The sequence below is a fragment of the Drosophila pseudoobscura genome, chromosome X (genome assembly GCF_009870125.1).
Source record: "Drosophila pseudoobscura strain MV-25-SWS-2005 chromosome X, UCI_Dpse_MV25, whole genome shotgun sequence".
Taxonomy (NCBI): Eukaryota; Metazoa; Arthropoda; class Insecta; order Diptera; family Drosophilidae; genus Drosophila; species Drosophila pseudoobscura.
The window spans coordinates 1,293,607-1,308,047 of NC_046683.1; the positions used below are offsets into that span (position 1 = coordinate 1,293,607).

Below are 14,441 nucleotides of genomic sequence, written 5' to 3' on the forward strand. Positions count from 1 at the left end.
AGGCAACACGCGGCACGCGGTACACCGCCAGACCGATCTTTGTTCTTGGATCGACTCTCGAGTCGAGAGTCGGCCAAAAGTCGGTTCGCAAAGGTTAATGCTGGCTCGAGGTGGAGTCGATTCTGGCGGGGAATTCGTCGTGCTGTTTATTAGCCATGTTTAGTAGTCATGTAGTCATGCAGCATGTGGCGTTTTGTTTGCTCAGTGATCACAATAATTATAGACGCTCGTTGGCATTAATACTCGTACTTGTAAGTCTTGCTGCTGGACACCCCATCTTGGACTCCTCGATAAGCCGTCGAAGGTCGAAGCTGGAGAGCAGCCTCTGTAATAATATCATTTTTCTTAAAATGCTTAAATACTCGGCAGCTTTTTGAAAGGCATTACAAATTTGATCATTTTGTTTAATTGGCCATTCGAAGTCCGTGCAGAGAGAACTTGGCCAATGGCCAATGGCTCATAGCTTATGGCTTATGGCCAATGGCTAATGGCCGTTGCCGTGTGGCGCGGCGCTGTTTAATGAGCCACAAAGTTGGAAATCACTTAGGCATTTGTGCATTTGAGCGGCTACCCTTTGGTAAACAGATTCAGTCTTCAGTCTTTTGGGTTCTTAAAGGAACACGATCCGAATGATTTCCATTGAATGAAAAGGGCAGCAAACCGTGCAAAGCGCCCTTTGATCCATGATCCAAGAAGCTCTCTACACAGCCCCCACCCCACCGCATCATATGGTCCACCATAAAAAAAATGATGTGTGAAAATGCTCCTAATACAAGATGTTCAATACGGATACGATACCGGGCCATTCAAAATGTAGGCACAGAAAAGCGCGTTCGGAATCGTACAGAGATTTCGAAAATTTACATAATAAACAGGGCGATAAATATTTCATTTATGGGAGTATGGAGAGAGACCCAGTGATGGGCATTGGTTTATTGCCAATTTGATAAGTTTTTGTTGTTGTGGGGGCAATCCTCTTGCACAATCCTCTCCCCTCCCGCGAGAAATAAGAGCATTCGTTTCGAAAATGGATGCACGAAATGCTCTGGTGTCTGGTCAATAAACTTATTGACCGACTTAGATATGACACCTGTACATAACTCGCGATATATGTATCTGTATCTGTATATGTATATGTATCTGTGTCTGTGTGTGTGTGTGTGTATGATGTGGTAAATGGTTTCATATAGAGACGCCCCCTCGCTGGTTTGCCTTCGAAGCGTCCAGCCAGTGTCTGTGCTCCACTTTCATGGCATTTACTTTCGCTTTTTTTTTTCCGTTTCTCTGTTTTCTGCTGCTCGTTCGGCTCTTTCGGCTCTTGGCCCCAGCGAACACTCATCGCCATCGATGGGCACAAAGCCCGGCTTTGTTGTGGCCCAAAGCGCGTTGACGGCTGCGGCTGCGACTGCGACTGCCGTTGGGCTAAGTCAGGGCTTATCTCGCCCCAGCCATCGACAACGCCATCGCCATCGCCATCGACTCTGTCTATCAACGACCTTGAGACCGTTACCGGTTTCTTTGGGCCAGGCCAATACAGCCCATAGCTGAATGCGTGGATTCCACTCTTGCATGACGCTGTCCGTCCGTGTGTCTCTGGTTTTGGATATTGCTCGATCAGCTCTAACTTTTAGCCATCTTCAATCATGTTCCCCCCCAACAAATTCTTTGAATAAATTAAGCACAAAAAGCTACCGATTCAACGAACTTTACACTCCTTTCGAGTATTCGAAGTGACTTAACTCGAAATGTATTAATTCTTCAACGTTTTATAGAGCAGTACCTACAAATATTGTTTAAGATGTTCTCTCCTGTAGCCCATCAATCATGGCTATAAATAAAATTCATGAGCCACATAAAACCAAATAAAATATTTCCTTGATTTATGTGGAAATTCACGGTACGAATAGGTTTGGCGGTTCGGACGGTGGGGGGTTGCCAAATTTCAGTAGCCAAAGCGATTAATAGGAGACCGCTAATCAGTGGGGCTCCCCCGCCCACCTCTGCCCCTCTGGCTGTGGCTTGGCACAGCGCTTTCAGGCCCGGGCCTGACCTATGGCCAACGATATGGAGATGGCTGAGGCTTAGCTCAGTTAGCAAGTTCGTTGCCTAAGTCTTTTGTTTGGCACACATTACGAGCCGGGATTTTCCTCTCTGCCTGCACTCCTGCCCAGCAGGCATATACACACATCACACAAGAGTAAATATATACCACATATAATCGTATGTACCACTTACCAGAGAGAGACAAAATAGAAGAAGAAGCACTGGCTGGTGGGCTGGATGGCTGGTGGGCAGGCAGAAGACTTAATTGCAATTTGGGCACCCAAAAAACATATATATAATTGAGTTCATTAACAATTTCAAAACACAGCACACAACCGACCAAAAAACAATAAACAAATACTTAAAAATGTTTTCAAATTAAAAAACGCGACAACTAAACGGCCCGCAAAATGTCACTTGGTCTTGTGAAAGATTCACGCATAACTGAAAGCCGCCTCGGAGTCGAGTACTGGGAGACCACTTGGCCAGGCCAACAAAGTAGGCAGGCAGACACTGACCAAGAGAGAGAGAGATAGAGAGACTGGGAGAGAGCCCGAGCAGAAGAAAGAGGAAAAGGAAAGCAAACGACAAGTAAAAAGCGATTTAATAAAACGTGCAATCAGTAGAAAGTGACACAAGGCCCGCCGCTTCTCCGCCCCAAGTAGTTGTTGCTTCATTGAGCAATAAGAGCGAAAGAGAGGAAGTGAAGAGAGCCAGAGAAAGAGAAAAATACGAGTGGAATTAAATCCAAGAAGGCAGCACAATTGGAAAACGGAAATCTGACAACAAACAGCTCTGTGTTGGCGATACCATTATTCTTTGACAAATCATAAAATATAGGTGCTAACTATACCACAAAGATAAAGAGTAATCCCCATTCCATTGATTCGTTCGATTACAATCACACTCCCAACCATCTATACCGTATCATACGGACAGTCTACTTGGATCTATGGCCAGCTTTTGGGTTGGTCTGCCCTGCCCTGAACTTTGACGCTGCCAAATGAACTTTGGCAAGTGCGTACAAAGTTCAGAGACAAGGCAAATGGCAAATGGCAAACGTTAACCCTGTGCTCTGTGCCAAGCCCATCTCCCCAACTGTCTGATCATGTACTTCCGCCGGTTTTTCGAGTGCCTTTTGTCTATCGCTTTCCACTGAGTGCGTTCCGAGGGTCCTTCCCCGAAGATGAAACGGGGTGGGGGCGGTCTTTGCGGTGGTTTCCATTGGACTGGCCTGGACTGGAGTGAGTCTGTTGCATCACACGCTGCCCAGCAAGCCAGCGGGCCAGCAGGCGGTTACGGCATTTGATTTAATGCCTGTTTTACGCTTTCTTAGCTGCCCAAGTGACCGACAAGTCGTACGGTCTGTCCCAACACAACTGTTTCTGCTTCTTTCTTTTTTCGGCCAACGAAATCTCTTTATTTTAAAACTAAGAAAAAAAAATTACGGTTATAACAATTACTCGGTAAAATACGTATACAATACGGTTACAAAAACCTAGCTAGAATGGCTCGTCGTAGGCGTAGGCCCAGGATCGTTCGCTGGCCGACGGCTTCCAGTGGTGGCCCCCTCCTCCGCCAGCTCCACCACCGCTGCTGCTGCTGTGGCTGCTGCTGCTGCTGCTCGAGAAGATGCCCTTGGAAGCCGTCGAGGCCCCACCCGAGGCACCCAGGGCGGCGTTAAGCAGCAGGCCCAGGGCACTGCTGACCAGGTGGGAGGCCACCTGCTTGACAAAGCCCCCTGAATCGAAGCCTCCCGCGGCACCCTCCTTCTTTTTCCGGGGCCTTGGCAGCTCCGCGCTGTCGTGGCGTTCTTCAGAAGCCTCGGCGGGACGAAACTTTGCCTCCAGGAAGCTGGAGAGCAGGCTCTTGGCGAAGGTCAGAGGCTGCGGTGGTCCTTCTTCCTCTGGGTCCTATGTGGAAAGACAAAGACAAAGGGTATCAGAAACGATTCAACCATTCAACCATTCAATGCGACAGTTTGGCAGTTAGTAGAACAGTTATGGGTGTGGGTGTGGGTGTGGGTGTGGGTCTGGGTGTAGGAGTGAGATAAATACTGCGCTTAGTGAGGCCACCACAGTGCCCAGGAAGTTGCCCAGAAATTGTCCATTGTTGACCTGCAAATTATGTTGCGAGAAACGATGATGAGATGGAATAAACTTGAAGTAGAGCCCTGTTGATCTTACCGCTCCACCTCCGCCAGAGAGACCGTCGAAGGCGGTGCCCACATATTGTCCCAGGACAGTGCCGAAATTCTTGTTGCCGGACAGCAGACCCGACAGCAGCGAGGTGGAGGTGCTGATCAGAGTCTCAATGTCCAGGCCACCAGGCTGGAGACAACAGTAAGAATTTAGAGGCATTCAGCAGGGGCCATCTAACAAGGATGTGGACTCACCCCAAATAAAGTGGAAACGACGCCAGTGAGAGCTCCAATCAAGGCGCCCACGTCCGAGCCGCCTTCTCCCTAGAGAAATCGATTTAGATGTGAGTCTCTTGATGTAGAATGGAGGATGGAGGATGGAGGCTGACTGCTACTCACGCCGCTTAGACTCCCAATAATTCCGACCAGACCTCCGCCGCCGCCGGCGCCGCCACCACCTGCTCCACCTTCTCCAATGTCTCCAAGGTCATCATCATCATCGCCATCACCATCTCCTCCCTCTTTCATCAGCTCGGTGGAGCCAGGGTCCACCTCCTGTTTGGCCTTCGGATTGGGCTTTGGTTTTGGTTTGGGTTTGGGTTTGGATTTTGCTTTTGGCCTGGTTCTCCCCTTGGCTGTAACATTTCGGGACTTCAAGAGCCCGTTAGTTGTGTTAAGACTAGACCATGTCGGCAATGGGTTAAGTGGGTGGGGGGAAGGTGAGGTTCTTGTGGGCCACTGGGTTAGTCACACGGATCGTCTGGCTCTCTACTTACTTTCAAATCAAGCTCCTCCGCGTCGTCTTGCAGATCGTCCAGCTCCGAGTCGGTGGTCTCCTGATCCTGGTCCTGATCTTGGTCCTGGTCCTGCTCCCCCAGTTCCTTTTCCTGCTGCCTGATGCGTCTCTCTGGCTGCTGTTCCACCAGATTCTCCCGGAAGTCATCCTGGAAGCGCAAATGATTGGCCTTGGGTTGAAAGTAGACTACAATCCCCAGCCGCAATTTGGGGGAGGGTGGACCTACCTCTGTCAGAATGGACTTGATGATGCGCATTTCCCTGGGATATTGTCGCTCCTCCTCATCGTCATCGTGGACAGCAGCTCGCTTGTGGACGACCTTCTGCTTGTGGATGGCCTTGGCCAGCACCCCGTCATCGGAGGCCTGCTCTAGAAGATGCCTCAGCGCCTTCTCGATCTTCGCATCCAGCTCGACCTTCATTTGGGGCACCTGCTTGAGGATCTGCCTGCGCAGCTGGCCCAGCCGCTCCCCCAGCTCCGGCTGCTGGGTGATGTCCGCCGAGAGCTCCTGCTGCAGCAGCTCATCCTCCATTTGCTGGGCGGCCAGCTCGCGCAGCTCCAGGCGGAACTCGTGATCGTCCTTGGTGTTGGAGAGCACATCCAGGGCGCTGCTCAGGATGTCCAGGGCCCGCTGGTCCCTCGTCAGCTGCTGCTCGATGGCATCGATCTTGGGCAGCACCCGGTCGCTCTGCTGCATGTCCGTCTGCAGCAGCAGCTCCTTGATGGCCACCACCAGCTGCTCCTCCATTAGCTGCTCAGCCTGGCGAGCTCCGTTCAGCAGGCCAATGCCTGTGAGGGCCCTCAGCTCCTCCCGCGGCAGAGTCCGCTCCAGGCGACGGTAGGCGGCCACGGCGCGCAGGTAGTGGGACTGCAGTTGCATCCCTCGGCTCGGCCGGCTGCTGGAAGGGGCCGGGACGATCAGGAAGAGCAGGAGCAGCACTCGAAGGTTGTCCATAGGTCGCGGCGGCTCAACGAAAACTGCGACCAGGAGACGAACGCACTTTTTATTATAACATCGAATGGGCCACCACTGATCGATACCATTGTTTCCGCTCAGTTAGCTGTGGGCGTGGCAGATGGTGCACCTCTTCCTCCTCCACCTCCTCCGCCTCCTGGGATTGTTGCGCAATCGTTTGTGGAGCTGATCAGCCGTCCATGTCCATGGGTCTGTTTTTTGTCATATGCTAATTTGCTTCGATCCCAAGTTGTGGGCGGCTCCATCCAATCAGTTCTGCTTTGCAGATGCAACAAAAATGATCGACTGCAATCGATGGGTAACAATTCTAGGCAATGTTACCTACATACATATATGTACATATATATCGGATCCCAAAATCATTCGCAATGTATTTTGGTCTGTTTACTGTAAAAGAGTTCGCAGCGCTTTCTTCCGTTGCCTTCTTTACGGCTTTCCGTTTGTTATTGTCCACCGCCTGTCCCATAGCTGTAGGTGTTGGTGAGATCTCAGAGAGGATCAAAAGGGATAAGAAAAGAGAGCGCGTGTTGGGCGGGCAATGTGTGTGGGCTAGAAGGAGGAAGAGGGACATGTTAATTGCGTCGTAGACAATGATTGTCTTTGGGTGATGGCTATTGGAGTTTGGCGTGCAGTGAGAGCACTTCAATGCGAACTCCTCGAGCACAAACAGAAAATCAAGAACACAGAACACGGAACCATTAGTGGAGTCCCTCCATTAGCCGGATAATAGGCACAGATCAAGCCCATTTGCCAGCCCAATTTCCTAATGGGGCCATTTCCCTTTGGGCCCCAAAGGTGAATTGAAATTAAAGTCTTATATAAAAAGAGTGAAGAGAAGGAACCCCATTTTGGCGAGGCACCAGTACAGGTGTCGCAGCTATGCGTGACTCTTAATTATCATCAGCTGTACCTTCAGGTACTCGTATAGGCAAAAGCATCTCCATCTCGATCTCGATGTCGTTGATCATCCAGAGACCATGTGGTTGGAGCAGCCGGAGCGAGGCGAGGCGAGGCAAAGACAAAGTCCAAGACGCAGCCGCAGCCGCAGCCGGAGGCGTCACGCTCGTTTAACCTTTCAAGTGCGACAAAGATCGCCCAGATGAGGAGTGGGGAGAGGGCAATGGTTGGTAGGTTGTCGGGTGGAGAGGGAGGTTCAACTCGGATTGACATGACATAAGCGACTAAACGCAACTCCATAAAGCCATCAAGCAGTGGGCGGGGGGAGGGGCGGCCAAAGTCTACGACTGTGCCGATCTTTGGGGTAGCAGCTGTATGATATAGCCGTCTTATATTGATCAAATATAAATATACTCCCCAAAAGCAGCGCCCCCAGAGAGCAGTCAGCTTGCAATTAAAGGCGGCCCCGAATGAACCCCCGAACTCAGGAAAATTATATAATTACTCGAACTTCGCTGGCAAGTGCTATGATTGTGCCCTCTAGATCGGAGTCTCTTAATTCGCTCGTCTAATGGCACTTTTATGATCTTCGTGTCGGCTTTCATGGGCAGATTTTCGTTGATATTTTCAAAACATTAAAAGCACTCTAAAAACCCGTTCAAATTAAGTCAAAAAGTTGGTCAGCCATCAGCCATCAGCCTTCAGACCTTCAGGCCCGAAAATATGTTGAAAATATTTAAGATTACAATCTGAATGTTTGGATATTCTTATGTACATATATTTCCTATCAAGCCGATTACCGAACTTGTCTTTGTAATTGTCAACTTTTATAGTAGTGTCGCCCGTCAGGGAAAAAGGAAAACCCTTTTGTTGCCGGACCGCAGGCGGAAGCGGAAATGCCAGTGCCATTCGAGCGCTAACGAGCCACCACCACCACCACCAGCACCAGCACCACCACCGGACGCACTTGACATTGTGGCTGTGGAAGTAGAGAATGGCCGAAGCGAGAATTACGATCCAAGCAAGCGTTTGCGCTGCCAATTAGGGTTTATTTTATTGACAATTTGTCAAAAGCCAAGAGCCAACAGCTCCCCGATCGATCGCCCCCATCGATATCAAAGTTTGTATACAAAATACATATATGTATGCCCGATTGTGTATGTATATTATTAACACATATCTTTGTGCAATAAATAATAACCTTGCCAAATCGTTTGACTCCGTTTCGCTGCTTGGCAACACACACACACATCCATCCATGCACCCGTCCGTCCATCCGTCCATCCGTCCGTCCCTCCATCCTCCATCCATCCAGAGAGAGAGACAAAAGTTGCACTGCAGCGAACAACTTTTTGATTTCGGATTCAGATTCCAATTCCAATTCCGCTGCTGCTGCTGCTGCTGTTTTTTAATCGCTGCTGAAAATCGAGAGCTGCAGAAAGCGAGAATTAGCTATAAACTTTGCACTTTTATGTTTTATGTGCAATTTGTTGCTGCTGCACTTATGTTTTTATCTCCAGCAGCAGGTGAACTTTGAACGGAATTGAAGCATGGCATGGCTACATGGCCAATACATGGAAGGTATGTGGAAAAAACCCCAACGGAAAAGAAGAAATGAAGGCCGGGAAGGCCTGCCATGGAGGCCATGAAGATCAGGGGCTGCCATATTCCTAAACACCAAGAATGGATATGTCCAAATGCTCACTCAGGAAGAGATAACACATATGTGATCCAAATAGCTATAATGCCTTTGCCAGGGTATGTGTTTTTGAAAACAAAACCAATCTTTCATCTATTAGAAATTGCTGACTGCCTTGTAGCCTCCATCCGAGCCGAACGGAGCCAGAGCCAGAGCTAGAGCCAGAGCCGACACACAAAAAATTAACATAATAAATAGCTCCATAAATATTAAAAGCAAACTAGTAGTTGCTGCAATTTTTACTCTTTTATGTCGGCACTTTCAGAGTGCTTTTCTGTTTTTTCTGTTTGGCCACAGGCGTTGATTCGATTCGATTCAATTCGATTTCATTTCGGCAGGCATTCAGCAGAAAGATGATGATTTCACAATTGGTTTAGCCTCTAAGCCACAAGAAGTCCTTCGCAGCCAGTCTCCGTCACCGTCTCCGAGCTAATTTCTGCTAATTGGTGGCTGGCCCGGCCAATGCCAATGCAAGACGAATAGTGTCATGGCATTATCGATCGATAAGAGCCCAAACACCTCTGGAGGAAGGAAGAACAGCGAAAGAATCCATTGATCGGGAATAAGATAACAATGGGAATAGCATGAGATACAACGGGAATTGTATATCCTTTCAGAGGATGGTTAATTTCGTGGCTTAACCTAAAAACATATGCCATGGTCTTTAGTTCTTAGGTGGCATTAACAACAACAAAATAAGCCACTAAACAGCTATCAATGTACATATGTACATACAAAATGTATCTATAAAAGTCAGCAGCTTCTCCCCCACTAAAACCTGAAACCTGATCCCTGACCCCGTGTCTCTATCCACTCCCCGCATTATTTTAGCGCCGAGTCATGGATTTAATTATTCAGAGCTGATTTTTGCCTGGTTATTTTGCTACGGTTTTCGGCCAATCACTGCAATCAAAGCCAGACAGTCGAATTTGGACAGAAGGCAACGGCTGCCAGATGCCTGCCTGATTGATATCCAATCCAATCGAATCCAATCCAGTTCCAGAAATTCACCCAGTCACTGTTACTACACTCGAGAGCAGATAAAATCTCACTAAGTAATAGTACGTGTATTCTGCTGCTTTAATGGTGCCATAAAAGTGTTATTAAACGCATACAAAAATGACAAAAAAGAAACGAGCAGCAATAAATTGTCAATTTTGTATTTTAAAGCTCAATATTTCCCGGACTGTGAGCTGAAGCTAGAAAACATTCAGTTCCAATTTACAGCTGGATCTAACAGCTTTCAGAACTGCAAAGTTCATTACAATCAGATGTAAAATACTTAAGTTATGTGCAAAAAAGAAGCATTACCTCTAAAATAAACATTCAAAACGAGCGTTAAGTGTCGCAGCTAGGGCCGCGACTCTACATTTATATCCGTTACCCGAGTATGCGTGTGGCTGGAGGTAGCATAGCCAATGTAATTTAATTTGTTCCTTCTGGCCATAGCGAATCTTCTGCCGAACGGATCCAGATTGGACAATCTGCTAGATATTATCATTCTTTATGATTTTGCGTCTTTATTCTTCTCTGGTCGGAAATGCTACCTACTGGGCGTCTACACATAACAAGTCGAATATACCCCTACACTGTTTTTGGGTATCGAAAGCCAAGTACCGGGGCATCAAACGACCTGATCGATATCACGTAATGTTGGACAATGCAAAAAAAAACATGGAGCGAAAAACATCCAAGAAATAGTCGTCGCCAAGGTAAAACTGATAAATCATGATTCCCGTCTCCGACTCCGACTACGGACTTTATCTGGGGCTCTGTCTGTGCCCTTTCCTTTGGCAATACTGCTACGAGTATTTCACACCCAAAACCCGATGGAACTTTTTAATATTTTTTTCTGGGGTTTTTTTGGCGCTTGCTGGCCCACCAGGTTCGGTTTGCCAATCCACTGAAAATGACGGCCAAACCAAAAGCCGCAGCAGCAGCCGCAGCAGCAGCAGCCGCAAAGTTGTTAACATGTTAGCCTGGCTTAAATGCATTATGATTTTGTTGTTGCCTGTCGCGGCTGCCACAATTTCCAAAGTGTTTCGAGTGGATAATGCGAAAGTTTACGAGCTCATTGGCTGGCCCCATCAGCAGATGAGCGCTAAAGCATTGAATGACCCTACAGATGGGCACATTTTATGGAACAGCATGCGTTATATACGAGTACATACATATGTGTATCCCTGTGCAGCAATTGGTGTGCTTCTAGAGGCTAATTCAGTTGAAGATTGTATCATTGGTTAGAGCATCCTGTATTCACCTTTGGCCACCACTGGAATGGGTCTGTGTCTTTTTTGGTAGACAGCTTCCTTTTCACAGAGAGGGGCAGGCGATAGGCAGGGGGGCTGCGGCGGCTGCGGGGAGGGGATCAAATCAAGTTGTCCGCTGGCATTAGAAGTGATTTGTCTGTAGTAGGCCCAGGTCTTATGCACGTACAAAATATTGTACACTTGTTATCGGTAATTGTTTGCAATTAGTCACCGACGGAGGCTGAGCCGGAGACAGACTGTGAGAATTGGTTATGGGCTAATTTATGCAATGACAAGTACCCATAGCCCCTCGTATTCGTATTCATAGCCCCGTATTATTTGGACAGACCACCTCCCATGGCTAGTGCTGGGACGTGACTGGAGTCACAGCTTCGCGATGATTCGATTGGTACGGGCATGACTCAAAATCAGTTAAAAGTCCGCCCCATGATAGCCCCATAAAAGATCATTCATTGCCCCCGAAAACCCCGTCCAGTCTGGGGCAGGGTCTCAGCCAGCGACAATGAAAAACGATATAGAGCAGACACTGAGCGATGCTACTTACGAGTACCCGCCATGCAGCCATGTGCCATGTGCCATGGGCCAAAAACGGTGGCAATTAAAACGGAGGAGTCACACAAGAAGCACAAAAAAACAACAGCCTCTGCCTCAGAGATCGACATCTGCTTGGGCTCCGCACAACCTTGTTATTGTCTATGGCCTGTCATTAAAACTTGAACAACAGCAACAGAAACAGCAACAACAACAGCAACAAACATTGAACAGGGACAACAATGGCATCGACATCAACTCTGACATCCACACCGAATCCAACACCGGCTCCAGCTCGAGCTCCAGCGACACCGGCAATGTCTTTTCATTTAATTGCACCATTGGGCACATGGCAAAGTGAACTGTCAGCCTCAGCTCCAGCTCCAGCTCCAGCTTCAGACTCATCCAAACCGAACTGAGCCGAACTGAACCGAGACTTGGACAATTTAAAATGTTGTCAACGTCGAAGGTACAAGAGCCCGAATTAATTGATGCGCCATGAAACGCCGTTCAATGGCAGGGCCGGACGCGTGTGTCTCTGTGTCTCTCCAGCAATTAGGTACAATTTGAGTGCAGCCATCGGATGTACCGGAATGAGCATTAATTGTCGTCCCAGGCCATAAACTTAGATACAATTTATAGATGCATATAGGATGCCAGACAGAGACTGCAGAGCAGCAAATCGGATACGATGTGTGTGTGTGGGATATTTGTAGAGACATTATTGGTGAATAGTTGTATTGTTTTGATCTTTCAAGTCCAGAAATGGATCTCCTCATGAAGATTGAGCTGAAAACGATACAGTAATAGGCGCTAAAAAGGTTGACATTTTATGATGGGTTACAGTCTACATTAGGGATGGCTTATAACACCTTTTGCACACCCCGATATCGAGGAATGCCTCCCATCGATCCTCCTTCCCTCGATGGCTGTCCCAAATTTAAAGGTCACCTTGCTCCGTGCTCCGTGCTCTCCGAGTTCGAGGACTACGTACATATGCCAAATCTTTGACACCCTGTTGCCAACATGACAAGTAGGCGTGGCAAAGGCAAGACAACAAATGGATGCAGAGGCAGAGGCAAAGACATGGCGCCAGAGCAGAGGCAGAGGTCCGGCCATTAAAACTAATTTCGTTGTCATTTTCGATTTGGCAGCTTTTGCAAAAAAAGCGACCGGCCAGACCAAGACCCGTCTGAAACAAATTTCATAATTTGTACTCTTATGTATTTTTGCAAACACATTGTATGTAGCACACACATACATATATGCAAAATGCCATGCCTGTGTGTGTGTCAAAATCTAATTCACCTTAAACTGATTTCGAACGCATGCAACTTTTAGTGAGTCTCTCGCTCAAGTCTCTGACTAACTGAATAGCCAGCCCCTGAATAGACTGACTGCCTGACTAACTGACTGACTGACTGGCTGACTGACTGATTTTGGATTTAGTTTTTGTGCTCGCCTGCGTTCGCTTTTGCAATCCAGCGAGCGGATAGCAGAGCAGAGAGATACTTTATCTCTTGGCTCTTGGCTGTTGGCTGGTTGCCGCTGGCTTTTACAATGTACAACGTACAATGTACACGCGGCGTATGCGTAATTTGTAGTTCACCATGCATGTCTGCGCGAACACTTGCACTTCTAAATGGAGCGACTACTGGCTGCTGGCTGCGACTGCTGGCTGGTTCGAGTACTCGTACTGTGTCGTTCACCCATTGCAGATCTTGAGCAAAGCCCACAACTGGTTATCCTTCAGACAACTTGTTGCCGAAGGTAAGACAGAGACTGGTCTGGTTTCGGAAGGGATCCAATCGGAACTGAGCCACAAAAGAGAGCAACAGATACAGACACTGGTACTCCCGACAGCAATCAAATCGAATCGAATCGAATTACGTTCAATGGAGGCTTCCGGCTACAAGAACTCCAATACAGTGGGGATTCGTTGAAAAGAATTGTGACTGACTTAAGACTGATAAACAGCAGAAGATCAGTGTGGAAGCCTCCCTCTTAGTCAGACCCCGCTGTAAGCCACGTCTTAATCCACTCTCCATTCATCTCCATTCACTTACTGGAAGCCCATCGTAAAAAAATGTCGTTCACGATGATCTGAAGGTCGACTATAGCTAACCATCTTCATTATCATTGTGCTCATGGTGATGTGATCGATCGCTGAATCGTTCAAGAACAAATTATAACTGTCGCTGGCCACAGCTTGTCGGTTCGTCGGCTCGTCGGACGACATTGTGGTCTTGTGGTCGATCTTTGATCGGTGATCGTTGTGTCTGTATTGGGTCTGTATTGCCTTGCTGCTGGGTTGTGTGCTCGACTAACTGAAGGTTTTCTGCCGATTATCATCGAGTCGTTGGGCAAAGTGCATGGCCAACATGACGCTGCAGAAATTTGTTTGGCTCTCAGACCAGTTACATAAACCCCAAAGAGCCACAAAGGGTTGTTTGTTGCCACACACACACACACAACACATAGAATGGGGTTAAATTTGCAGTTTTTACAGGGATTGGAAACCCCGGGGTCCGGGATTATAAATTTTGACCTGCAGCGACATCAGAGATTAGAATACATCCAAGTTGTAAAAAATATATTTGGATCAATCCATTCCATATACTTGAATCTATTCTCGCTGCAAATATCTCTTTATTATGTAAAAAATGTGTGTGTCGTCGTCGTCCGATATTTTACGCATATCGGAACGAAGTGAGTGAGCCGGAAGTTGGCACACGAGCCAATGCTCATGGAATGCTTGCAAGGAGGATGGAACATTGGTTGACCACACAGATCAGTTGTCATAGATCCAAAAACCTCTTGTTAATTTCTTCAGCAGTGATCTGATTTCTTAAATGTATGTCCTTGGCCCCGAATCGAGTCACGCTAAAGGGATAGATCGGCGCTCTTTCAGTCAAAGATCTATTATCTGGAAATGTAAATCAAGTTGAATTACAATATTTTTGGCCATTTCGGAGTGCGGAATTGGGGAAACGATTTTCGAATTCGCAGAAAACTTCCAATCAAATCGAAATTGAATGGAATTGCCCAATAGACGGTCGACAGTCGACAGTCGATGGTCGATTGCTGAG

General features: G+C 47.6%; 1 protein-coding gene across 1 annotated transcript; it reads right to left on the bottom strand.

Moving 5' to 3' along the window:
* Positions 1–3,505: 3,505 nt before the first annotated feature.
* LOC4814227 (keratin, type II cytoskeletal 1) lies at positions 3,506–5,959 on the bottom strand. Its single transcript, XM_033383744.1, has 6 exons — positions 5,206–5,959; positions 4,960–5,148; positions 4,583–4,834; positions 4,439–4,507; positions 4,230–4,373; positions 3,506–3,956 (listed from the first exon to the last, which is right to left on the bottom strand). The coding sequence occupies exons 1-6, from the start codon at positions 5,932–5,934 to the stop codon at positions 3,546–3,548; spliced, it is 1,794 nt and encodes a 597-aa protein (XP_033239635.1). The 5' UTR covers positions 5,935–5,959; the 3' UTR covers positions 3,506–3,545.
* Between the last annotated feature and the right edge of the window lie 8,482 nt (positions 5,960–14,441).